General features: G+C 35.5%; 1 protein-coding gene across 2 annotated transcripts in view; it reads left to right on the forward strand.

Moving 5' to 3' along the window:
- Nucleotides 1-25,081, forward strand: part of CNTN1 (contactin 1) — a 325,309-nt gene that overhangs the window by 272,675 nt on the left and 27,553 nt on the right. For both annotated transcript variants that reach the window (XM_047787973.1, XM_047787974.1), the window contains 6 exons: nt 9,702-9,772; nt 10,857-11,091; nt 13,832-13,935; nt 21,404-21,590; nt 24,027-24,139; nt 24,920-25,076. In XM_047787973.1, coding sequence (XP_047643929.1) covers nt 9,702-9,772; nt 10,857-11,091; nt 13,832-13,935; nt 21,404-21,590; nt 24,027-24,139; nt 24,920-25,076 — 867 coding nt within the window. The remainder of the gene's footprint in view (nt 1-9,701; nt 9,773-10,856; nt 11,092-13,831; nt 13,936-21,403; nt 21,591-24,026; nt 24,140-24,919; nt 25,077-25,081) is intronic.

Consider the following 25,081-nt stretch of genomic DNA (forward strand, 5'->3'; position numbering starts at 1 on the left):
GTGTATATGTATTTCACACGTGTGCATTCTGTGTCAAGATGTAAAAACAAAGGGGTAGTATGAAGCTTTAGGACATTTTACATAATTAATAGGAAAGAGCCACTGCATAATCCACTTGACACCTGCCGAGACCAGCTCAGCAGGTTAGGGCTAAAGAATGGGTGCTGTGAAACTTAAGGAAAAAGTTAACATAAAACAAGACACAGAGACATTTATCTTAATTAATGGTGGGAACCAGGAACCCAGGGACTCAAGGTCTCAGGGACCAAGAGCGCCACCTCAAGAAACCACACTGCTTTTGTTGTGCTCTTTAGGATTATGTCAAATGAGGAGAGGGTAATAGGTGCAGGATATAGGCTTTTTTAATTATTTTAAAAGTCTCATAGCCGGTAGCTGATTAAGCTTTTATTCTGACCTTTAGGCATTTAACAATCATTAGCATTGAGGAAGCTTGGCATTAGCTATCTATGCATAGCATCTAGAGAATCACCATTGTGCTTCTGCAGACTGCGTGCCTAGGTTTGCACCTCAGTTCTCCTTGCCAATGCACATCCTACTAAGGACCCCTCATAAACCCCTTGGGGCCATGAGGCTCATCTTCCTCTTATTCTTTAGAGGACATATCATGCTGTGCAAATGGCGTGTCTACCTGCACACGTCCGGTGTGCCTAGACCAATGCATTATGTCCTCATTCAGCTGACGACATGAATAACTTATGCCTTTAAGTCTTTGTTCTTAAGCTTAAGTCATATACCAGCACTGCGACTGTTTTCCAAGCAGGAAGATGGGGTAAAGTAAATCAGGACAAGATGGAGTTTTCAGCATAGAAAATAGAAGCAAAGAGGCTAAGAAAATATTGTAGAAACATGTCTTGCTGACAACACCAAGAAAATGAAGCTGGTGTTTAGCAAATAAACCTTAATGTAAATCGTGAATGTTATCCAGGCAGGGAAGTGATTTAACAGGTTCCGTGATTTAGAAGGCTCAGAATGTTTTTGTGTCTCTCAAGACATTTATAAGCGTCGTGGGGAAAGCGTCGTGGGGATGGAGGGGCTGGATGGAAGAATAGGATGAGCAGGGCGTGGAGAGAAAGTGATGAGGACTCTCAGACCTTCACTACCTGGGCAGTAGAGCATCTCAGAAATAGCTATAGTGTTTTATTTTAATGTTAGATGTCACTCTAAATATGCTGTTTTATCACACCTCAACCTTGGCTATTCTTCCAATTTAAGTTCACTTTGGTTTGGGTTTGGTCTGGTTTGGTTTGGTTTTTGGCCATACCAGTGGCATATGGAAGTTCCTGGGCCAAGGATTGAACCTGTGCCACTGCAATGACAACCCCAGATCTTTAACCCGTTGCACCACCCAGGAACTCCTAGGTTCACATTTTTTATGCTAAATACCAACTCCATTTTAATAGCCTTTAGTACAAGAAGTACTCTGCTTTGTTTTCTTTCTCCCTGGTATTTCTAGGCAAAAATAGTGTTCTGATTCCAATAATAAGTCTTCTTTATTATTCCCTGTCTGTGAAAAAGAAAATGTTTTGTAGACTCTCTGGGTTTGTTTATTTTTACTATGCCTTGCCAACCTTCAGTGCTTTATTTGGGGGAAAATATTTTAAATAGAAGACAGACCACCATTAAAATTCTGCTGTGATATCTTAATATTACTTATCCACATTTCTGGCTACCTCAATGCCTTGGCCTGACTTCTAAATAGAATCATGAATTATACTGTCTTTAGTTGTTAAAGCCAAATTATCCATAGAGACTACCATCCATAAACTGTCCCTTAAAGTTTCACGTAGTTTCACATAACTTACCAGATAAAACTAATGATTCTGTAATAGAGGAGGAAATAACACTAAAATACTGATCTGTGCCGAGTATTTTCACACACATTTCGGTTAATCCTCATAATAATATTTTGAGGTAGACATTACAATCCAATGCTCATTGATAGACAGTAGGCTCAGAGACACTAAATAGTTTACCTAAGTTAGTACAACTACTTGCAAGATTCAGAATTCAAATTCAGAGCTGTCTGACAACTCTTCTCATATACTGAACTTTCTCTTTTAAAAAGTGGTTTCTCAATTAGGACTCTAAAAGCACAAAGACTCATATGAACTTTTATTAGTGTTCTAGTAGAAGCTCACATTTTATTCTCAATTATGAAACTAGATATGGCCTCAACACTATTGTTTTTGTTTTAGTATATCCACTTTTGAAATGAATGCTATTGTTCCTTTTCTGTACCTCACAAAAATCTTATTAGGATATGCAGGTAATATAAGCTGCAGCTTTAGAAACACAGATACCATAGAGCCAGGATCCTTGTGTTTTGTTTTGATTATTTCTTAGAGCCTCCTATGTTTGTAATAGGGCTTCTGGGTAATGGGACTGAACACAGTTGCCCTTTCTCGAAAGACAAACATGAAAAAGGAACTAGAACATTTTCTGACTGGTGATTTCAACCGCATAAATCATGCTGAGAGATCATCAAGTTGCTTTGATTTAACAGGTATTCTCAAATCTAATATTTTTGTAAGGTTGTTACTTTCAACCAACAACTTTTGGCATCACCTCTCACATTGTGTTTGCTCAATGGTATTTTGTTAAGGAACTAATTCTCTCTCTAGGGTGCTTGAATAATAACTTCTCTTAAAAGCCTTTAGAGCCAAAACAAACAAACACATGAAGTAATAACAGTCTTATTCACAATGTAAGATACAGCCCCATATATAGAGATAAAATGAGATGACTCATTCCTTTCAGCTGTGAAAAGAATAAACCCTATAACCTCTAATACATTTGTTAACCTTTCATAGGAAAATATTTTAGGATCCTTTATTAATCAGCTTTTATGGTTATCATCATTTATGCACTTGCTGTATGTTATCAGAGAGCATGCTAAGCTCTCTATTTGGCATTGCTCCTTTTTATTCCCATAATAACTTTATGAAATTGGTGTTATTGTTCCTAATTTTACAAAGAAGTCAAGATGATACCCAATTAATGTGAAACAAAGCTGGATTCAAATCCAGGGTTTGTAATCCTGAAAGCTTTGGGGTTTTTTGTTTGTTTGTTGCTTTTTAGGGCCACGCCTGCAGCATATGGAAGTTTCCAGGCTAGGGGTCGAATCCAAGCTACTGCTGCTGGCCTATGCTACAGCTACAGCAACACAGGATCTGAGCTGTGTCTGTGACCTACACCACAGCTCACAGCAATGCCAGATTCTTAACCCACTGCTCAAGGCCAGGGATTGAACCCTCGTCCTCATGGATCCTGGTCAGGTTCATTTGCCACTGAGCCACGAAGGGAATGCCTGAAAGCTTTGTTTCTAAACCACTTTCTCGGAGGTCTTTGTGAGGTAATGAAGTTCCAGGACACTGATCCTGCAAAAGAATCCTGATTCTATAATTTACAAGCTCTGTGATTAGAGGCACATTACTTAACCTCTCTGAGCCTGAGTTTTCTCATCTCTAAGTGGAAATTATTTCTTATGAGAAATTTTTATGACTACAAACATGAAAGGAAAGCAATTAGTTCTGCCTAGTGCATAATATTTGCTGAAGAAAAATTTTATTATGTTATTAATGATCATTTTAAACTTTAATATGCTTATAAGAAAATATTGTCTACGCTGACACTGATCACTTCATTTGGCAATATATTTCCATTTTTATAAGCAGAATAGAGGATTATATAATTTCTTATGATTTTAATGATCTTAAAGGAATAATTTTATATATTTAATAAAATAAAATCCAACAGATTTTCTCTTTAACTGCTGTTTTTCTTGAATATTCATAAAATTGGACATTTACATTTTTTTATCCTTACAAAAAAATAAAAATACTTTCTAAAACAGGGAGATGTTTGTCTTGTCATGTACCATTATAGCAATTCTCTAAGAGATGCCAGCATATGTCATGTGGGATAAAGGCTGGTTTCCAATTGATGGAAAGGTTACTCCTGTTCCTCATTATGCTGATTGAAAGACACAACATTATCTAGTGCAGCACATGCCCTTATCTGTCCAGTTACTTCATGTTAAGATTGCCTGCACAGTTGGGTATATTCTTTGGTTTCAGAAAAGTGCATTATAAAATGGATGGTCCCAAGTGAAGAATTAGAAGATGCGTTTGTAACTCAATGTAACCCATTTAATTTTGACTGTAAGAAAGAGATAAAAGCATCCTTCAAAGTGATGTGTCATTGTAAAGACATATCCCATAGCTAATAGCTCTGCAGGTGCAGTTGGTGAATTGATACCCTAAAATGGTGCATTCAGGTTTGTTTTGACAGCTTTGCCATTTTTTGCCAGATCAACCTAAGAAGGAAAAAAAAAAATAACATAACACTGGAGTCAACATTTTCCAGTGTGTAGAGCTTTAATTTCATGTCTGTTCTGCTCTTTCAGTATTTTTTTAAATTTATTAGATATGTTTGATAAAAGAGAAGAATGGTGCTAAAAACATATTTTATAGCTGTTAAGGTGCTATGTTAAAGTTAGTAGCTGTCACTAATAATAAAATAGACACTTTTTTTTAATAAAGCAGAGAGTATAGATTTTTAAGCCATATGGAGGCCAGGGTTAAAGTTGCAACTAAAACACACTCGGTCAGTGCTCTTGAAAATGTGAGGTCACCAAACAAAAACATAAAACAAGAACAACAGCAAAAAAGGAATTCCCTCTTGGAACAACCGGTTAAAAATCTGGCATTGTCACTGCAGTTGCCCAGGTTGCTGCTATGGCACAGATTCGATCTCTGGCCTGGGAGCTTCTGCGTGCATGGGCAGGGCAAAAAAAAAAGTGAGGTCACAAAAGACGAGGAAAGACTGAAGATCCGTCAGGGTCTGGAGGAGACTAAGACATGTCAACTAAATAGCTTGTGGTGTGCCGGGCTGTGTGCAACTCCAGAAAAAGGACATTAGTAGAAAAACTGGCCCAATCCAAATGAAATCCACAGTTTACATTATTGAGCCACTGTTAACTTCTCAGTTGTCATCACTGTACTTGGTTATGTTTGATGTTAACTCAGGTGGAGGCTGAGTCAAGGATAAATTCTACGACTTTTGTTAACTGTCTCTAAAACTAAAAGTAATTCAAACTTAAGCCAAAAAAAAAAAAAAAAGTTTCAGCTTCTCTATATGTGAGCAGTGTAACCTGGACAGGTTAAATAACTTCTTTTGGGACTCATTTGCCTTTATTATAAAAAGAGGATAATACTACTCTTCTGTATACTTATATCAAAGTACTGATCTGAGTATCTGATTAGATGCAATATATAAAAATCATTTCTGAGTTCTAGTTGAGTCTTTCAATAAGCTGTGTTTTTTAACTTATTCTTTCACTTATCCAGCAACATTTTATTGAAGATTTTTAACACATTGGGGATATTTAATTAAATATTGAATTAAAGCCAGTTGTACATATTTAGTTTCTTCTACATTAATGAGAGCATCTCTAGAACTAGAATCAAATTTTATTCATATTCGGTTTTTTGGGGGGTGGGGGAAGTGGGGCAGTACCTGTGGTATAAGGAAGTTCCCAGCCTAGGGGTTGAATCAGACCTAGAGCTGCCAGCCTAAGCCACAGCAGTGCAGGATCTGAGCCTCGTCTTTGAGCTACACTACAGCTCCAGCAACACTGGATCCTAAGCCAACTAATTGGGGCCAAGGATCAAACCAGCATCCTCATGGTTACTGGTCTTTTTGTTCATTTCTGCTGAGTCACAATGGGAACTCACTTATTCATAGTCTTAACTTTAGTACTTAACACAGTACCACGTCCATTACTGGTGCTCAGAATTATTTGTAGGAAAAAAAGGGAGGACCTAGAAGGAAGATGATGTTTCTGGCAATTGTAAGTTAATAGAGGAAAATGAAAAGTAGTGATCAGAGCTATAGTGATGTTTGCATTTTAAAATTTAGGAAGAATCCTCTACCAAATATAATTTGTTTTGTTTCAAACAAGGTTAACATATGCATTAGATATTTTTGTTTTTAATACACTGGGAAAGATAAACTAGAAAATGCTAACTCTTTTTACTTAATTTAAACAAATAATTCATAATTGGTTTGGGGTCTTTGTAATAAATTTACTATGCATTATGATTATTTCAGTTGGTAACATTCTTTTCTGTCCATCAAAACATTTCCTAAAACAACGTATTTTTAGATTATCATTCCACTGAGCAGTTAACAGATTTAATCTGCTCCACTCATTTAAATTTCCTTTTTGGTAACACCCAAATTAATAAACAAACTATAATTTTGGCCTGATAAGACCTTAAGACATTAATATATTTTGTGAACTATCTTAGACTCTATCTTTTTTTACCTAGAAAGAAAATCATTTTAACCTAATAGATGCATTAAGAGCACTAGCAATCATCAGGGCAGCAAATCAGAAGAGTCATGAAGAACTACTCTCATCTGAACATCCAAATATTATACAGATCATTTGCTTCTATGAATGGCTTTTCAGAAAGAAAATATAGTTATAGGGAGAATAAAAGCAAATGCAGGCTATAATCCCTTTGGTTATCTAGAGAATTGCTCATAACATTTTGAATCTCTTATTAAAAAATTTGTTTTTAAATCACAGTGAAATTCTGATGAAAATTAAAATGAGAAGCTACATTCGTGGTAATTTTATTTCTGTAAAAATGGCTATATAAATTTTAGGATTTGTCACAAGGCACTTTGTACATTGTTACATAAAAAGCTAAAGCCCCTAAAGGAACTTATATGCTAATTATTTAAGTATTCAAATGTAAAAGTAAAATTGGCAACATTAGTTTCTTTTCATAGGAAAGAATAATCAGGGCATTGGCTTGATTTTCTTTTAAAATATTTTTAAGATCTACAACAGAAATATAGAAGCCCTCTTATCAACATCATTATGAAATCTCAAACTGGAATCATGGCAAAAAGGACAATTTTAAAAACTTCACTATGTTTAAGTGTTTAATTCATGATTAATTGAGTAATTTTTTATTTTTCCTAAATATTTGTTTAAATTGTCTTTAATGATTTATTGTGATGAGAAAGCCTAGTTTGCTCACTGTCAGATGCCCTGGGGCCTAAAGTTAAATAAGCTTCCTTGTGCTTAGAGTGATTTACTTCCCTGAAATGAATCACTATTTGGCTAAGTCCTCCAGCTCCTGAACAGTTCGACACAAATACAGAGCAGCTTGGTGCTCAGATTCATGTCAGATATGTAGGTCTGGTTATATGTCCGTTCCACAAGTGAAAGACTGTCCCTTAAGAGCTAAAGCTGCACCTGAACATTCATAGCTAAATGAAGAAAACTAAGTCAATTATTAATCCAAGTAGTATATAAAACACCCTATTAAAAGATACAGGAGTTCCCGTTGTGGTGCAGTGGTTAACGAATCCGACTAGGAACCATGAGGTTGCAGGGTCGATCCCTGGCCTTGCTCAGTGGGTTAACGATCCGGCATTGCCGTGAGCTGTGGTGTAGGTTGCAGACGCGGCTCGGATTCTGCATTGCTGTGTCTCTGGCGTAGGCTGGTGGCTACAGCTCTGATTTGACCCCTAGCCTGGGAACCTCCATATGCCGCAGGAGCAGCCCAAAGAAATAGCAAAAAGACAAAAAATAATAATAATAAAATAAAATAAAAAATAAATAAATAAAAGATACAGCTACCTTTATTTCTAGGCTTTTGTTTGTCTTATTGTCAGCATCATGACCTCAATGGGTGATCCTTGAAAAGCAAAATAACCCTGAATAACTTATTTGAAGCCTGTTGCACCTTAAAATAAACATGATATGGGAAAAATATTCACTTTAACATAAACATACTCTATTTTTAGCTCTGCTCTAAATAAAAAGGTTAATAATGATTATAATGAAAGGAATTACAGTGAAATGCCTTCACAAATAATATTTGTCCTGATGAAGGCTATATTTGATTCAACTAATTGCAGGATAATAAATTATTCTGGAGTTATTTTTAAAATTATTTGCCTGTGACCACCATACTTGGTACTTAGAGTTAAAAACACCCAGTTTGATTTATTCATTGATTATAAGACAACATGCTCTTTGTTTCTCTATAGCATGTAGGGTTTTAAGGTCAGACCATGAGTTATGAGGTTTAAAGGGTTTCCAGGAGTATTTTAATATTCCAGCCCTCAATATGTGTTTTATCTAAAGTGCTACAAGTAAATTATCTTTTAACACTCCTACTCATTCAGTTTCATCTCTAATACTCACTGCAGTAACAGTTGAATAGTAAAATAAAATCTCTCAAACATTATTTTTATAATCTAGGAAGGAAACCATATAGTTTCATAGATATAAAGAAAAGCATGTATTTTGCTCATTTTTGTGCAACTAATGTACAGACCTCAACAGAGAATTTATATGGTTGACACAGAGGAAGTTTGAAGCATTTATCTGTAAATCACATTTATTAGGATCTGTAATTCAGTCCATGAGTACTCTGAGGAAGGTGTGACCTTTTCCTGTTGGGATGAACTATTTGAAGACTCAAGGAAGAACTGACATCTGTTTAAAATGTTGGCAGATCTGGGAATGTTATCTCAGACTGAGCCACTGTAGTTGTGTGGGAAAATGTATGTTCTCTGTAAAGATGGTAGTTGGGTACCTGGTCTCCAAGTGCCTAGTGTGCAGGAACAAGCTACCTTCTAGTATTTATCTGTACAGTTCCAATAACTTGCAAATCCAATGAGTTATAACTTAAGTAAGATCTAGTATACATGCCCACTAAGATACAGCACCCACCCTGAAAGGGCTTCCAAGGGGAGAGAATAACTTGGAGGAAAACAAAGAGGAGGCCATGGAACTTGGTGGTTGAAAGCAATTCTTTGGGTTTTTTGAGTTATTTCAGTAATATGAAGAAGTGGAAAATAGATTTCGAGTTGTTAAAAAGTGATTACAGTGAGAAATACAAAAACAGTCATATATCAGTTCTTTGCAGTTCAGGGACAGGAAAGGCTGTGATGGCTTGGAGATGTAAAGGAAAGCAATATTACATGATGATTTTTAAGGATGAAAAGATGGCAAAGGGTAATCACTACAGTAGAGGGCCTGAAAATTGAATGGTATAAAGAGATGGGAAGAGGGAAGAACTAGAGTCACTGATGTGACAGAGTCCCAGAAGAGATTCAGGCACTGAAGATGAAAGCACAGGGACAGTATTAGATTTCTACTATTTCCAGATATTTCAGGGAAGCCTAATACTGTGTTAATGAGCATGGCACCATTTCTTAACAGTTCATTGCAAATTGAGGCATAAAACTAACACAACAGTGAGTTGTTAAAAGGTCATGGGTTTCAAAAGTAAGAGCTGTGAAATATTTTCTCAACCAAGTACATCTAATCTTTCAAAATCATATTAAATAAAAGGATAGAAGAAAAAAAAGATGGGAAGGCAAATTTGCTTCACTATCCTTTGCTGGAGGAAACTGACGTATTTCCTATTGCACTGAGTCAGTCGTAACATTTGACAGTAAAACTGTTTATTACAGCAACTATGGGGTGCTGTTGTTATAACTTTGTAGATCATGAGTGCAGCTTGTCTTTCCTAGTAAAAGACAGAATGTATGGTTTCTAAGTGAATGAGAACTCTAACGTCAGAAAAAAATTATGTAGCCTCTATTTTTTGTGTTTTTTTTTTAACTTATTTGTTTATTTGTTTCAGCACCTAACGTGGCTCCTTCAGACGTAGGAGGTGGGGGTGGAAGCAATAGAGAACTGACCATAACATGGGCGGTAAGTATGAAAAAGTTGAATATATTATAGGCTGCTTTACCTACACTTAATCGCAAACTCTTTTTGTTTCTTAAAATAAACTGAAATCAAAGACAATGCCCAAAACACAAACAAGAATAAATTACATCATTTTTTTTTTCTTCAATGCATGCCAGGTTTTTTTCGTGGCTTACTATGGCTAAAAAAGACTAAATAATGAGCAATCACTAGGACTTGCTTTGAGTCTGTATTTATAAATAATGGATGGTTAGAGCTGATGCAGACTTTAATGAGCAATTGACATGCAATAATAACTCTCAGAAAGTAAGGCAAAACTGAGCTTTTGCTTCCATATTGGCGTCAGATGGGGCCCAGGCCCAGCCTCCTGCAAATGAGAGTCCTGTTATCTCTTCCTCTTTTCCCATTCTCTGTTTTTCCTCTGATCAGTTTCTATTGTTTGGTTATTCTAGATAGTCTAGCCTATCGTTAGCTCATGGACTTTCAATTTTAAAGCAATTCATTTACTTCTCCCTTGAATAAGCATTACTTGAGGCCTTGTTCTTGGTTCTAGGAAAAAGAGGTAAACGAAACTGGCAATAACTCTGCCCTCCTGAAACTTATACTCTGCGAGTTAAAAGAGACAATATAGGAGATAGTAAGTGAAATATACAAGTGTAGATCATGATATTGTTGAGGAGAAAAACATAAGGTGGGGAGATGGGATATGGAGTATGGCAGAGAGAGTCTTAAAACGGCAAATTCTGTGTCCGGGGAAAACATTGAGTAGCTTTTTACTTCAAGAAAATGAAGGAAGGGCATTTAATACATGGGAAAACATCCTAGAAAGAAGGAACTGAAAGTAAAGAGACCTGAGGTGGGAGCCCCCGTGGGATGCTCCAGAAATAGCAAATTTGGTAAACGAAGCCACCGCACTTACCAGCATGTCTATGCCCTGGCCCTTCCAGAGAGCTCTCAGTGACAACAAAGTAGGTTTTTACAGAAAGCATGCTTCCATGTGTAGCGTTATTATTGTTTGCATAGGATGGAATTTTACCCCTGTTAACTCTTTTGCTTAAATCTATTTAATATTTTAATTTCCATTTAGCCTTTGTCAAGAGAATACCACTACGGCAACAATTTCGGTTATATAGTGGCATTTAAGCCATTTGATGGGGAAGAATGGAAGAAAGTGACAGTTACTAATCCAGACACTGGCAGATACGTCCATAAAGATGAGACCATGCGCCCTTCCACTGCGTTTCAAGTCAAAGTCAAAGCCTTCAACAACAAAGGGGATGGACCTTACAGTCTCACAGCCGTCATTCATTCTGCACAAGACGGTGGGTAAAAGAAAGACCTCATCAGCATGAGAAGGGAGGAAGAACTTCATTCTCCAGGAGACATTCTTTACTGTCTTCTTGGCCTACTTATTAAGACCTTTTAAGATACTAGGCATTAAGTAAATGAGTATTATTTTGAACCTGACTAAAATGTCAATCTCTTTATCTAAATGACAAGAATGTTACCAAAATCCTTTTCATCCTTTAGGTCATTTTTATGGTAGTTAGGAAATTGCCACTAAAATCATTGGCTTAGACCCCTGTTTCTGGCCTCTCAATTACAATTTTGCAGTTAAAAATTCTCCAAACTTAACAAGAACCTCAGTATGTTTGTGCATCCATAAAATTCACTACTTTACAAATTCCTCAATGTATATTTTTTTGATAAAATGTCCCCTTTTAACTCAAAACTGTATAATTGTAGCATTTATGTATCTCTCTTTGTCAATACGATAGAGCGCTGGAATTTTACTAAGGGCAATTTAGGTATAATTCTATGAAAAAGGAGTCAGCCAGTTGAATTTTTTTTTTTCTTGGAAAAAAAATGACTGAAAGGTTATTCAGGGGAAAAAATACAGGTACTGGTTTTCTTTGTTTTTCTATGAACTTTAATTGAATTGAGCATTCTTCTGGAGAACTTACATATCTATGATAAATGATACGCAGTTTTAGATTAAATATAATTACAGTGATTTCTATGATTTCCTATTTAAGCTACTATGCTTTTTATTATTTATCTTTCTATTGCAAAGATAAGACCTCCTTATCTTTGTACACATGTGCACTATGTAAATGAAAACCAGCTAGAAAAACAAAGTTTCATTGCCTTCTGACCTAACACATTTGTTCTTGGCTGAGTTTCTCTTTGCATAAGTGTGAGAAGCACAAATGGAAGAGTTTGAAAAACTAAAACTAGGGAGTTCCCATTGTGGCACAGTGGAAACGAATCCTACTAAAGTCCATGAGGATGCGGGATTGATCCCTGGCCTCCCTCAGTGGGTCAGGGATCCAGCATTGCCGTGAACTATGGTGTAAGTTGCAGACATAGCGTGGATCCTGAGTTGCTGTGGCTGTGGGGTAGGCTGGCAGCTGTAGCTCTGATTCGACCCCTAGCCTGGGAACTTCCATATGCCTTGTGTGTGGCACTAAAAAGCAGAAAAACAAACAACAACAACAACAAAAAAGCCCAAAACTACGTGAAATACTCTTCTGATTTCTTAGAAGAAAAACACTGTCCATTGGTTTCCCAAGTTACCTTATTTTTAGCCCACAATAAGCCTTTAGCTATCCTTTAGAATTTATACTCTTCAGTCATAGATTTATTAGCTCTCTTATTTGTTTAAAGTTTAATATGTAATAAAATCATCCCATGGTCTTTAAGTCTAATACGACTATGAAAGGCAATCATATATATGTATATATGTACACATATACTTTTTAAAAGTTAGTGCAACTAATTACATAGAAAGATTAGCATGTAGAAATTTCTAAGTCTATCATCAATTTAGGACTCTTTAATCCTGAGGAATTAATTATATTTTCTACACTTGTTCTGATTCCACAGAAATATAACTTGACTCAGTGTTAATAGTTTGAACAATATAAGTACATCTCCCAGAGTAAAATATAAAATTATTATATAAAAATAAAATTACAAAACATTTTACAAGTTACCTTCTCAACTACTTTCCTTTTTTTTTTTTAACTGTTTTATTTGATGCTAAAGTCATCAGGCAAAAGGCCATACTTGTCACCTCTTTAGTTATGGCCATCTGTATTTAATTATATTTCTTTCCTAAATGTTTCATGAGTCTCATAAAACCTGCATGCGCAAAACTTGTATAAGTATTCATTTTCTCTTCCACTGCTCAGAAATCAATCATACCGCCACATGTGTACCTTGTTTTGAAAGTGAGGCTTTGTTCATGTGCAGGATATTTTAGCATAAAAGAGGATTATGGCTTGTTAATAAAAGACAATAAAAATTGATCACTCCTGCTTAAGATCTCCTTAGTCTCTTTGTGTAATTTTTGTAAAGGATGTAAATTACTTTTTTGGTCACTGAACAGAAACCTTTTTGATACATATTTGACTTGATGCCCAGTTGGAAGATTAGACTTATAAAAGCTTTCCTGAGCCCAAGAAGCAGTGGCTGTCAGAACTTGTTTCAAGGGATCTAAAATAAAAAGATCTTAGCTTAAAAGAGAAAGGGAAGTATTGCTGTGTATCTTTTGCTTATATAAATAGGAAGTGTAGGAAAGTTGAAAATTAATTGTAATGAATAATTTTCTATAATAAATACCAGATTTCCTATTTTTGATAATGTAGAGTTGATAAGCTAAACATAATAAATTTTGATTTGTATCCATGGCTTTCTGAGGTTAGTTGAGAGAAACACAAAAATGTTAGTATGGTTTTTGCTCACAGATATCAGAGAAATCAATAAATCTTTCCATATTTTGTGAAAGCGTCTATTCATGTATATATATGTGTGTGTCTGTCTCTATTACTATTCATGTATATGAATATGTGTGTACACGTGTTACTGAGGACTACGAAATAAGTAAGCATAGCAAAAATAGAGGAAGATGTAATACAATTATAGGACTTACTTTTTACTTTGGAAATACTAAAATTATTTTAAAGTACAGTTTCATTCAGTCATATAGCAAATGGTGCTATTTGAGTTTCTTAATATAAGCATCTTATATAAGAATGTAATGTTCTCCTCAAATTTCAGCTCCCAGTGAAGCCCCAACAGAAGTGGGCGTAAAAGTCTTATCATCTTCTGAGATATCTGTTCATTGGGAGCATGTTGTAGAAAAAATTGTGGAAAGCTATCAGGTGAGTTCAATTTTTATCAAACTGAATAATTATCAGCGTTACGTTTTCAAATATGTTGCATCTTTCAGTGTTCTGTGTCCCTCTGATTTATTAGACACCAAACACTATATTATCTGTGTTTAATATGTTGGACATTTATAAATTAATATTTAAAAGTAAAGCAGGGGTTCCTAACTGGCTTATCTATGAGAGATGCAGATTCCTGTGTGTAGGCAAATGAGTGACCTAAATAAAGTGAAGGTAATAACACTCAAGGTTAAACAAGATCTTTTGAAAGAAATATTCACATAAAGTGATGATGAATCTCAAGTCTCTGGGAAATCATTTCAGTAATTGGGTAATTTAAAATGTTTATCCTGGTTCACTCAGTAGTTCCCGTTCTAAAAGGCTTTCCAAAGGAAACACATCTAAATGTAATAAATATATATCTGATTATGTTATCAGTGATGGTGGAAAGTTGGCAACACTCAAAATAGCTCAAAGGAAACTTCCCTGGAAATGTTTTAAAAGAGTAGTGGGAATTAGCCACATAGAAAGGGAACTCTCTGTCTTAGTCAAAGGAAATAAGATCTAGACAAGTGAAGCAGTTCTGTTGGGGTCTTTAATATGATGCTAATGGAGTTTATGCTCGCTTGTGTAGGAAAAGTAAAGTCATCTCTTATTTTTAAGCACAAAGAGTGAAAATTAAGAATTTTGACATCTACCCAAATCATAACCTACGATACCAGGGAAAAAAAGCTTCCTGTTAGTTTGTGTGTTTAAAACTTAAAACCTTGGGCTGCTTTTGTGATTACATTTCAGAAATACAGCCTGGAAAAAGATCACTTTATTTGATCATACTTCCTTATTTCTATCAGCACTCAGTGAATGTTTAGTGCCTGCCACGTGCCCACTGTTTTTGGCACTGAGAACAAAACAGACAAAATCCTGCCCTCATGGAATGAGTATCTCACAGACAGTTGATGAATGGAGAACTGAGAGGGCAAGCTGACTGAGTAGGCAGCTCACCAACCATGGCTCCGAAAGGCCACCCACTGAGTAAAACAAGAGGGAATCTGTGATCTGGAGTAAAGTGCTGGACTTTGAATCAGGGTATCTGAGTTTTAAACAGGGCTCTGGCACTTTTCCTTAGTGCTGAGGCAAACTGTTGAATCTCTTTGGCATCCATTTGCTCATCTGCAGAAGTGGGATACTGATGATAAGAATGAGAAGAATAATATTTGCTTAGCCTTACTATGTTAAACAATTAATCTCACAAAATTGAGTTCACACAATCCCAGGGAATAGACACTATTAAAAATCTCCATTTTTAAATTTTATTCTAATTTTATTTTATTTTATTTTATTTTATTTTATTTTATTTTATTTTATTTTATTTTATTTTATTTTATTTTTTGGCCTTTTGTGGCCACACCCATGGCACATGGAGGTTCCCAGGCTGGGGTGGAATTGGAGCTGTGGGTGCCGGTCTATGCCACAGCCACAGCAATGTGGGATCCGAGCCGTGTTTGCAACCTACACCACAGCTCCCCGCAATGCCAGATCCTTAACCCACTGAGTGGTGCCAGGGATCCAACCTGCATCCTCATGAATACTAATCAGATTCTTTTCCGCTGAGCCACGATGGTAACTCCTTATAATCTCCATTTTAAAGATGAAGAACTTGAGGTTTAAAAGTATTTCAAGTTTCTATTGTGGCGTAACAGGTTATGGATCTGATCTTGTCTCTCTGAAGATGCAGGTTCAATTTCCAGCCTTGTTCTGTGGGTTAAGGATCTGGTATTGCCACAAGGTGTGGTGTAGGCCACAGATGGGGCTTGAGTCAAGTGTTGCCCAGTTCTGGTGTTGCTGTGGTTTTGGTGTAGGCCTGAAGCTGCAGCTCTGATTCACCCTGATGGAGGAATTTCCATATGCCATAGAAACAGCCGTAAAAAGGAAAACAAAACAAAACAAATAAAAACACACATTTTTCCGAGTAATAATTGGTATGGCCTGACTTGAACCCAGGTCTTCCTCTCCGGAGAATGGTTAATTAAAAATCTTGGAAGTAAATAGCGTAATTATTGTTTCCATGTAGTCTTCCTTAAAAAACTTTTAAATCTTTCACACACAGCCTTGAATATCAAAGAGACAAGCATAAAATCTTAAAAGAGAAAATCCGTAACATTTATTCTCCTGTAAGAAAATGCCCCTGTATGGGAGAAAAAAGCTCAACTCGCTATAAAGTGGTTATTGTTTCTATTTTAAAAGTTGAAGGAAGAAGCCAATGGCTTAACAAGGTAGATGATAAAGAAAACTAATACCTCATTGCACATCTTATGAAAATCTGCTGTGGATCTAGGTTACAAAGAAACAGAGAAAAAAGCAGCAAATTAATAAAATAACATAAAAAGCTGCAGAAGCCCAAATCCTGTGTGATTGACCCCATTTCAAGGTTAATTTCCTGACATTTCAAATGAGAACTGTAGGCAGTTGGGTTTAAAAATGATCTTCTCTTCCCTTGTGATTTTAAAGTGTATCTTATAGAATGTTTAAGTTTTATCCTTTTTGTCCTATGTTTCCTAAAGAGTCCCCACATCTAATCTTATCTTAATCTTAATTTCCTGAAGTGTAGGCGAACTAGAAGAAAGCAAGAAGTGTTTCTTATGAAAGGCATATTAGAACTTTAGGTTCCTACCCAGGAATCCACAAAAGACTTTCCCAGCAGGTTAAGAATTCAGTCAACGAAAACACGTAATATATGCCATCAGGTATAAATAAAAAAAAACCCTTAGCAACTGAATCAAAAATCAAGGAAGATGATTGATTTCATAATTATCTTAAAAGATTATCAATCCTGAGCAGTTTACTCAGATGTATTTAAAGGTTAAATTATGATGATGTGCATAAGGTCATGGTTAGGAAGTGCTTGATTTTCTTATTTTGGAGAAGTTGTCTGCCTTCATCTGGATCTCCCGAAAGCAGAGTCTATCATACACATGTGGAAACAGTAAGTGTTGTTGTCGCTGTTATGATTGTTTTGTTTGTTTAAATATGATCCCAGGGAGCAGATACGAGGGAAAAGCAAAGTGAATAGGAGAGGGAGAAGCTTGTTTAGAAAAATGCTTTATCCTGTTGGCAGCAACCATGGGCAACTTGTACTCCATCCCTCGGGATCACTGAGATGCTTCATAAATGTGATTCAGAATAGCCTTACATGGGGTGAAAGGGGAAGGGTTCATCCACTCCTGTTCTCCATTGTTAAGAGTGGCCCCAGAGCATCACCTCTCTTCTCCCTCCCACTAACTTCAGGGCTAGGTTCACACTGCAGCATCAAGGATGACCCAAGACAGGAAGTGACAGGTTAGTGCACTAGCACAGGTGACATGCTAACTGGTAGTACGTATGGGATGCTGGAGTTGAATCCTGCATAGAATTGTTTTGTTTCCTGCACTGATACAAAACAGAAGAACTTTGAATAGCCAAGAGGTGTATAAGAATACAGATTTTAAATGATTCATATTATTGCTATTCCTAACCCATAGAATGTACTAATAATGTACTAATGTTTGAATTACTCTGGGATCTGGATAATATAAAGTTATTATATATTATCTTTTCAGAGATCAAATTTTTTTTATCAAAATCCTCATTTTTCTCCTAAATATTTTAAATATTTAAATTAAACAATTATTTTATAATCATTAAATAAAATAATCAATTGAATGTTAATTAAATATATTAAATACTTTAAATATTTCAATATGTTAAGTATTTTAAATATTTAGGTTTAAAAACAATAATCTTAACAAAAAAATATTCAGTTGTCAGAAGATTTTTTTTGGAAAATTCCGTATTTGAAGAGAATTTGGAAATCTGATACAAAAGTTTACTGAAATAGAAAACAATAAAATGGAGCAAGCGTAATTTTTAAAAGTGCCAAACATCCTTAAGCACTTCTATAATTGTAAAATCCAGTTCTTTATTCTAAGCCTCTTTGGAGAAAATGAGAGTAAAGTGTTGTTTTTCCTACAAATTTCTTAAATTTGTACAAACTGCTATCTTTGCACAAAAGTAGTGTTATTGTAGCTCATAAATGTATGGAAAGTATAATTATTCCTTATTAAAATATGAGCTAGCTCTTTCTCTGAGGCCCTTCTTTTTATCTTCCTAATACTGTTTGCAAAGAGTAAATTTTCTTGGGGCAAAATTTTACACTTAGATCTCTCTATCAAATATATTGGTAATTTGGAGTTCCACTGTGGTGCAACAGGATCAGTAGTGTCTCTGGGTACCTGGATGCATGTTCGATCCCAGCCCTGCACAGTGGGTTAAAGGATCCAGCATTGCTGCAAGTGCACCACAGGTCACAATTACAGTTCAGATCTGATCCCTAGCCCAGGAATTCCACATGCCATTGGGTGGCCAAAAAAGAAAAAAAAAAAGATATTAGTAATTTTATGTGAACTTAAACATTTTGATTTTTTCCTTTTTTATGATATCTGAGAAGACAAAAACATGTTTGCTTTGTTCTCTACTGTATTCTCAGCACCAAGCACAGTGGCTGGTACAAAATAGTAAATAGTTGTTCAATGAATGAATGAGCGCCATACACCAAATGCAGTCCTGTGTTCACAGTGTTTGAAAATAATGAGGACCTGTCTTCAAGGAAGTTATAATCTATCAATAGTAGAGACCAGTAACGAGGCAATTCCATAATTATTTAGTAAGCACTATAATAGGTTAACGCTAGACATGGGTGTTGTGGAGATTATATGATCATGTTGTCACAGCATTAAATAGCAATAAATACACTACATGTTGTTCTAGCATGTGAAAATAAATTTATAGTCTACTTTCCATAAAGTAGGACCTGCTTCATTTATTTATTTATTTTTCTGCTAGTTCATCCAGGCTCTTTTGGTCTCCCAAGTGACTAGTCAAAGGCGGTGCACTTGTTCTGCTCCACGACTATAAGTTGAACCCTTCACTCCAAACAGTTTTCTCACAGATTAATGTTGGTTCTTCACCGCAATAGGCAGCTCACTGTGGGGATCCAAAGGTAGTAGCCCAAATCATCTATTTGGAAGTTATCTCTAAGTGCATGGCCAGTGGCTGATTCAGATGAAAAAAATGATGCCATATTTTACATACATCCACCTACTATGTATTTTAGGATTTTTTGAAAACATTAAAGAGAGATGGATTATTCAATCAAAATAATTTTTATAGATGCTTTAATTAGTAAAGGTTAAATATACTGTGAAAATGTCTTACAAATCTCATATTTTAAAATAAGAAAATCAGAGATTACATGGTACACTCAATAACTTTTTTTTTTTTTTTTTGCTCCCTAGTTACTAAAGCATAACTAAGGAACCACTTAAATTTATTGTGAATTTCAGTGGAGACTAAATAACACAGATTCCTGCCAAAAACCAAATGAATAAAGTAATTGGTCATTTAGGCTATAGGTACAAAGAGTAAATTAAAGAAAATTTTATTCTTTTTTTGGTGTGTTGCCAAAATACGTCATGGAATTTTGGGTGAAATGTCCAAAATTTTTGTTGCTTTAATACCTCACTTTTGAACATGGTATCTTTTAGAAGTAGTCTGTATTAATCTAGTTAAAAAACTTTTTGTCTTTAAACTGAATGAAAAAGTTGTTATGATGGAATTAAGATTTTAAAATATGGTATATACCTCAGTCAGCAAGTATCCATATAAAAAATGCCTGGGAGTTCCCATCGTGGTGCAGTGGTTAACGAATCCGACTAGGAACCACGAGGTTGAAGGTTCAATCCCTGGCCTTGCTCAGTGGGTTAAGGATCCAGCGTTGCCGTGAGCTGTGGTGGAGGTTGCAGACTCGGCTTGGATCCCGTGTTGCTGTGGCTCTGGCGTAGGCTGGTGGCTACAGCTCTGATTCGACCCCTAGCCTGGGAACCTCCATATGCTGCGGAAGCGGCCCAAGAAATGGCAAAAAGACAAAAAAAAAAAAATGCCTGAACCTCTGGAACTTCAGTTTTGGTTGCCATAAAACAGGGTAACATTCTAGGTTTGTTGAGAAGAAAATGCATCTGGTGGATTCTGTTTTAACACCTGGCATTTAATTAGAATATAAATATTCATTAACTCTTCAGTCAAGCAATGGACAAGGCCTTGCATGTTACACAGTTCAAGTGCCCAATAAAATGTAGGTCATCTTTCTCATTTCCAGATGACGTAGTCACTACCTGAACACTTCCAGCACTAAGAAACTCATGCCTTAACAATGTGGCTCCCATCCTTATCAAGGTTCTTCTCTGCCAACTGAAATCTGCCTTTGGAGCCACCTGGTGTAATTCTACTTCCTTAGTTCCAAAACCATCCTTTGGTCAGAAGGGAGAAATACCAAAGAGATTCTATCAAAACTATTAGGAATTAATATCATTGGCATCAGAAAAAATGAGCACTAGTAAATAAATTTAGAATATTCCAGAGGAAATCAATAAGCAATTAATAACTAGCCTTTTTTCTGGAATGTACTCATTCTACATTTAAACCTCACTAAGGAAATTTTAGCCATTCAGTTCCCTGTTATTATGGGTTCATATGTGCTTGTGTAAATAAAAACTTCAAGTTTATATAATTATTAGATATTATTATCTAGTGTCTTGGTTATTTATGAAATTAAAATCACATTGTTTTATAGACAGGGCATTTAAAATATAAAATAGCAGTATACTTATAAGCCATCCTTTCCTTTTTATTTATAACTTAGATATAACTGTAAATTTATAACCAATAAAACAGCTTATTTGAGGAATGAAAATTACAATTTGTAGCTTTTACTTAAACTTTTAGAGACAAAGAAGGCTGTCATTGACATGTTGGTAATAGTAATTTCCAGTCACAACGTGGGTGAAAGTTTTTAAATTTATTTTGAATATAAATAATTTATACAATTAATGAAGTTATTAGGTATAATATTTCTTTGATATTTGGCCTCTATATAGGTTCAAAGAAATAATTTTATATACAGACTTCTTAAGATGTCAGAAAGTAATTATGCTAACATGTTTTAGACCACATGACTATTTTTGTTTATCAGTGGCCATTAACAAGTTTGCAATCATGTAGACAGAAATAAAGCAGGAAGTAAATGATAAAAGTTATTGTGGCAAATGCTTCCAAAAAAAGACCAGTTTTATATTTTGACAGTAAATTTTATGCAAAGTTTTTGTTTGTTTTGCTTTTTCTCTTTTTTTCATCTGTGTATGACTATTTCAGGCAGTGAGGTGAGTCTTTAATTTGCCTTTGACATCTTTTATCAGATCTGCATTGTGTGCCTTGCCATATTCTAAGACTGACTGAAGTGTAACGTTAAGTAACATTTGAGAATATAAGGCTCAGCCAATAGTAATGATGTCAGAGCCAGTTGAAAGCAATTTCTTTTTTAACTGAAGTGTCTGAATCATGAAAAAATATTACTCAACTTGAATATTTGCAGATTCGATACTGGGCTGCCCATGACAAAGAAGCGGCTGCACACAGAGTTCAAGTCACTAGCCAAGAATACTCAGCCAGGCTGGAGAACCTTCTCCCTGACACCCAGTACTTTGTGGAAGTGAGGGCCTGCAATAGCGCAGGGTGTGGACCTCCCAGTGATATGATTGAAACCTTCACCAAGAAAGCACGTGAGTTTAAACATTTGCATTTTGGACTGGTCAAAAACTCCTAATTGATTCAAACACTATGCAAGTATATTTGAGAGAAATTTACTACCTCACAGCCTGAGCACAATTGGTTTTCAATTTTAACCTCTAAAATCACACAAGATTTATAGAAACATAAAGCAAAAAACAAAAACATGGTTACTTATTGTAGATGATGAAAAAATGTGAATAAGTCCACACATTTAATGTTCCATTACAGCAACGAAATTACAAAGTAATCACCCAAATTTTGCTTCGTTAGATAATTGATTTGTTACTATTTTAAACTTGGGTTTGCATGAGAAAAATGAAAATGCTCTAATTGTTCTTTGCTTTGATTTATAAACTTTCATCATTGCACAATGCACTTGCATGTTAAATGTAGCATTATGTTCACTCTAATTACAGTATGTTCTTATTGCTAATATAACAAGGTTACCTGCCCTGCTCACATTTTCTGGTCAAATTCACATCTCCCTGGCTTCACTTTGATAGCTCCTTCTTGAACCCAAATTGAATAGAAAGAAGAATTTGCAGACATGATTACCATTAAAGTTTGAAATTTTATGAAATTTACTTGGGGAAAAAGAAAGTCCCAATGAGATAATAGAAGATGGTGGTAAGATACAGACTTTGGTGTCAGACAAACATTTCGGATCTGTCTCTGTCACTTACTCAGCCATTAATAAAGAATGAAATTTTGCCTTTTGCAACAACATGGATGGACTTGGAAGGTATTATGCTTAGTGAAATAAGTCAGACAGAGAAAGCCAAAAACTGTATGATATCATATAACATGTGGAACAACTTATAAAACAAACAAAAAAAAATGGGTTTAGCAGTACAGAAGCAGACTCACAGATACAGAGATATAGAAAACAAACAATGGTTGCCAGTGTGGAAAGGCTAGGAGGATGAAGCAAGATAAGGGTACACGTTTAAGAGGTATAAACGGCTATATATAAAATAAATAAGCTGTAAGGATATATTGTATAGCATATGGAACATAGCCAATAGTTTACAACTTTTAAAGCAGTATAATCAATATTGAATTGCTGTGTTGTACATCTGAAACCAAAATAATATTGTAAATCAACTATACTTCAATTAAACATAAATAATAAATAAAATATAACAAACAGATAACAATGAAAATAACTTGGGTGGGAACCAAATCCTAATCAGATGGTTGGGAATGTCCTCATGGAAAAAATGCTATTTGACCTAGGATATGAGTAATAAGAAGGAGAACTTTGCAGAGAAGATTGTATCAGGCAGAGAAAGTAACTAGTACAAAGCCTTCAGGTGGGAGGAGTTTGATATGTTTCAAGTGTAGAAAGGACAATGGTTCCAGAGCATAAGCTCTGAACTGAGGAGGAAGAAGTGTGCTGGAGTCCTACTAAGAGAGGTCTAATAGATCATGGTAAGGATAAGTTATTGGAAGATTTTAAGGCAGAGAGTGACATCTAATTTGCAGCATAGCCAATTAGGATTTTTCGTTCTTTGAGAAAGAAATGATGGTGGTCAGCACTAAGTGATAACAGAACTAGAAAGAAGTAGAAGATTTTCTGGGAGCCGAAATTGACAATTCACTGCTAATTTGAATGTTGGCAATGAAGGAAATGGAAAGCAATAGACTTTGGCTTGAGACATTGGGGATCTGGGTGTGTCATATACAGAAAGGCAGATTTGGGAGCACACATAGTAAATGTTCTGTCTAGATTATATTGCATTTTAAAAACCTTTTAGACCTTCAGGGAGAGATAGGAAGTTGGTCATGGACGTTTAGCGGTCAAGAGAGAGACGACCTTGAGATAGAATTGTGCGTATGTAAAGCCATGGGCTCAGATATAAGGTTAGGGAGGATTCATATATACAGGAGAGAAAGTGCTCAGGATCACGTCCTAAGTCATTCCAACATTTGAAAACTGGGCAGTGGACATGGAGTTAGCAAAAGATGGGTAATGAGGAGGAGCAATCTGAGAGATCAGAGGAAAGATTATAAGACATTATTAATTTAAGAAAAGATAGTCAAGAAAGAATTAGAAGGTCACTTCTGTGAGATGCTCCAGAGATGTTAAGTTTGAAAAGAATAAAAAAATGACAGTAGATTTGGCCAGGTGGAGATTATTGATGACCTTGAGAACAGCAATTTCGAAATACTGGTGGAGATAGACATCCAAATGAAGGTTGATGAGAAAAGAATAAGAGAATTATATTATTCTCCCAGGGCCATGAGGTGCATTAAATGAACCTACAAATGTAAAGTGCATACCATAGTGACTAGCATATGGTATACACATCAAAATTAGCTGTTGTTGTCACTTCATTTTTGTATTATAATTTCTGATGTGATGCAGCTTGCAGAACTGAAGTTGGGATATGGTGACCAACAGCTGCATATTATTACTTTCACAGCTCCAAGCCAGCCTCCAAGGATCATCAGTTCGATAAGGTCTGGGTCACGCTACATAATCACCTGGGATCATGTGGTTGCACTATCAAATGAATCTACAGTGACAGGATATAAGGTATATATTAAATGACTAGATTATTTCCCATAAAAGCTACATTCTTACAAAGAGTGATTGATGTTTGGTTTTTCTGTTGTTTTGACAAAACCCATCCAACTTTTTTGTTCTAGCGGTATAGCAGAATCAGAAACTCACCATAGTTTTTAAATAAAAAAAGATCTTCAGTGAATTCCAGAAAAATACTATATCAAATGAACAAGATAGAATAACTGCTTTAAAAAATAGAGTTGTTAGAATAATTAGTGCTTAAAGAACAAAGAAAGAACCTGTCTTTGTTTGGCAATGATTAACATAGTGTTGCCAAGCACACAGTGAATTATTTGACATATTGAGGTACCTTCGTAAATGAACAAACATGGAAAAAAGATTATTTCTACATATTCTCTGCATCACACACTATCACAGTTTTCATTGGATACCAAATTTTAGGACTAATGTGAAAAAAATTTAAATTGTGAGGCAATATTTTAGATTACTTCAATATACTGAAAGAGCCCTAATTGTGTACCTTTTTCACAAAAAGATAACATCCCATCTCTCTGTTTTAGGTCCTTTCAAAAAGCAAAATTTAGATGCTTGAGATGTATCCTCTTAGATCACCTTAAAATAGGTGAAATCAGTTTCTGTGAATTAAAAATAACGTGGATTTTCTAGCTAGTGTTGTATCTAGCACTGTAAGATGTTTTATTAATAAAAGTACATGCGTTTTTATTCTGGTTAGAGCACTGGCTCATTATTACAAATTTATTAAATATATGTATTTTGAAACTTTTTAAGGTACTCTATAGGCCTGATGGCCAGCACGATGGCAAGCTGTATTCAACTCATAAACACTCCATAGAAGTCCCAATCCCCAGGGATGGGGAATATGTTGTAGAGGTTCGTGCACACAGCGATGGAGGAGATGGAGTGGTGTCTCAAGTCAAAATTTCAGGTAAG

Source organism: Phacochoerus africanus, chromosome 7 (assembly GCF_016906955.1).
Source record: "Phacochoerus africanus isolate WHEZ1 chromosome 7, ROS_Pafr_v1, whole genome shotgun sequence".
In the NCBI taxonomy this organism is placed as follows: Eukaryota; Metazoa; Chordata; class Mammalia; order Artiodactyla; family Suidae; genus Phacochoerus; species Phacochoerus africanus.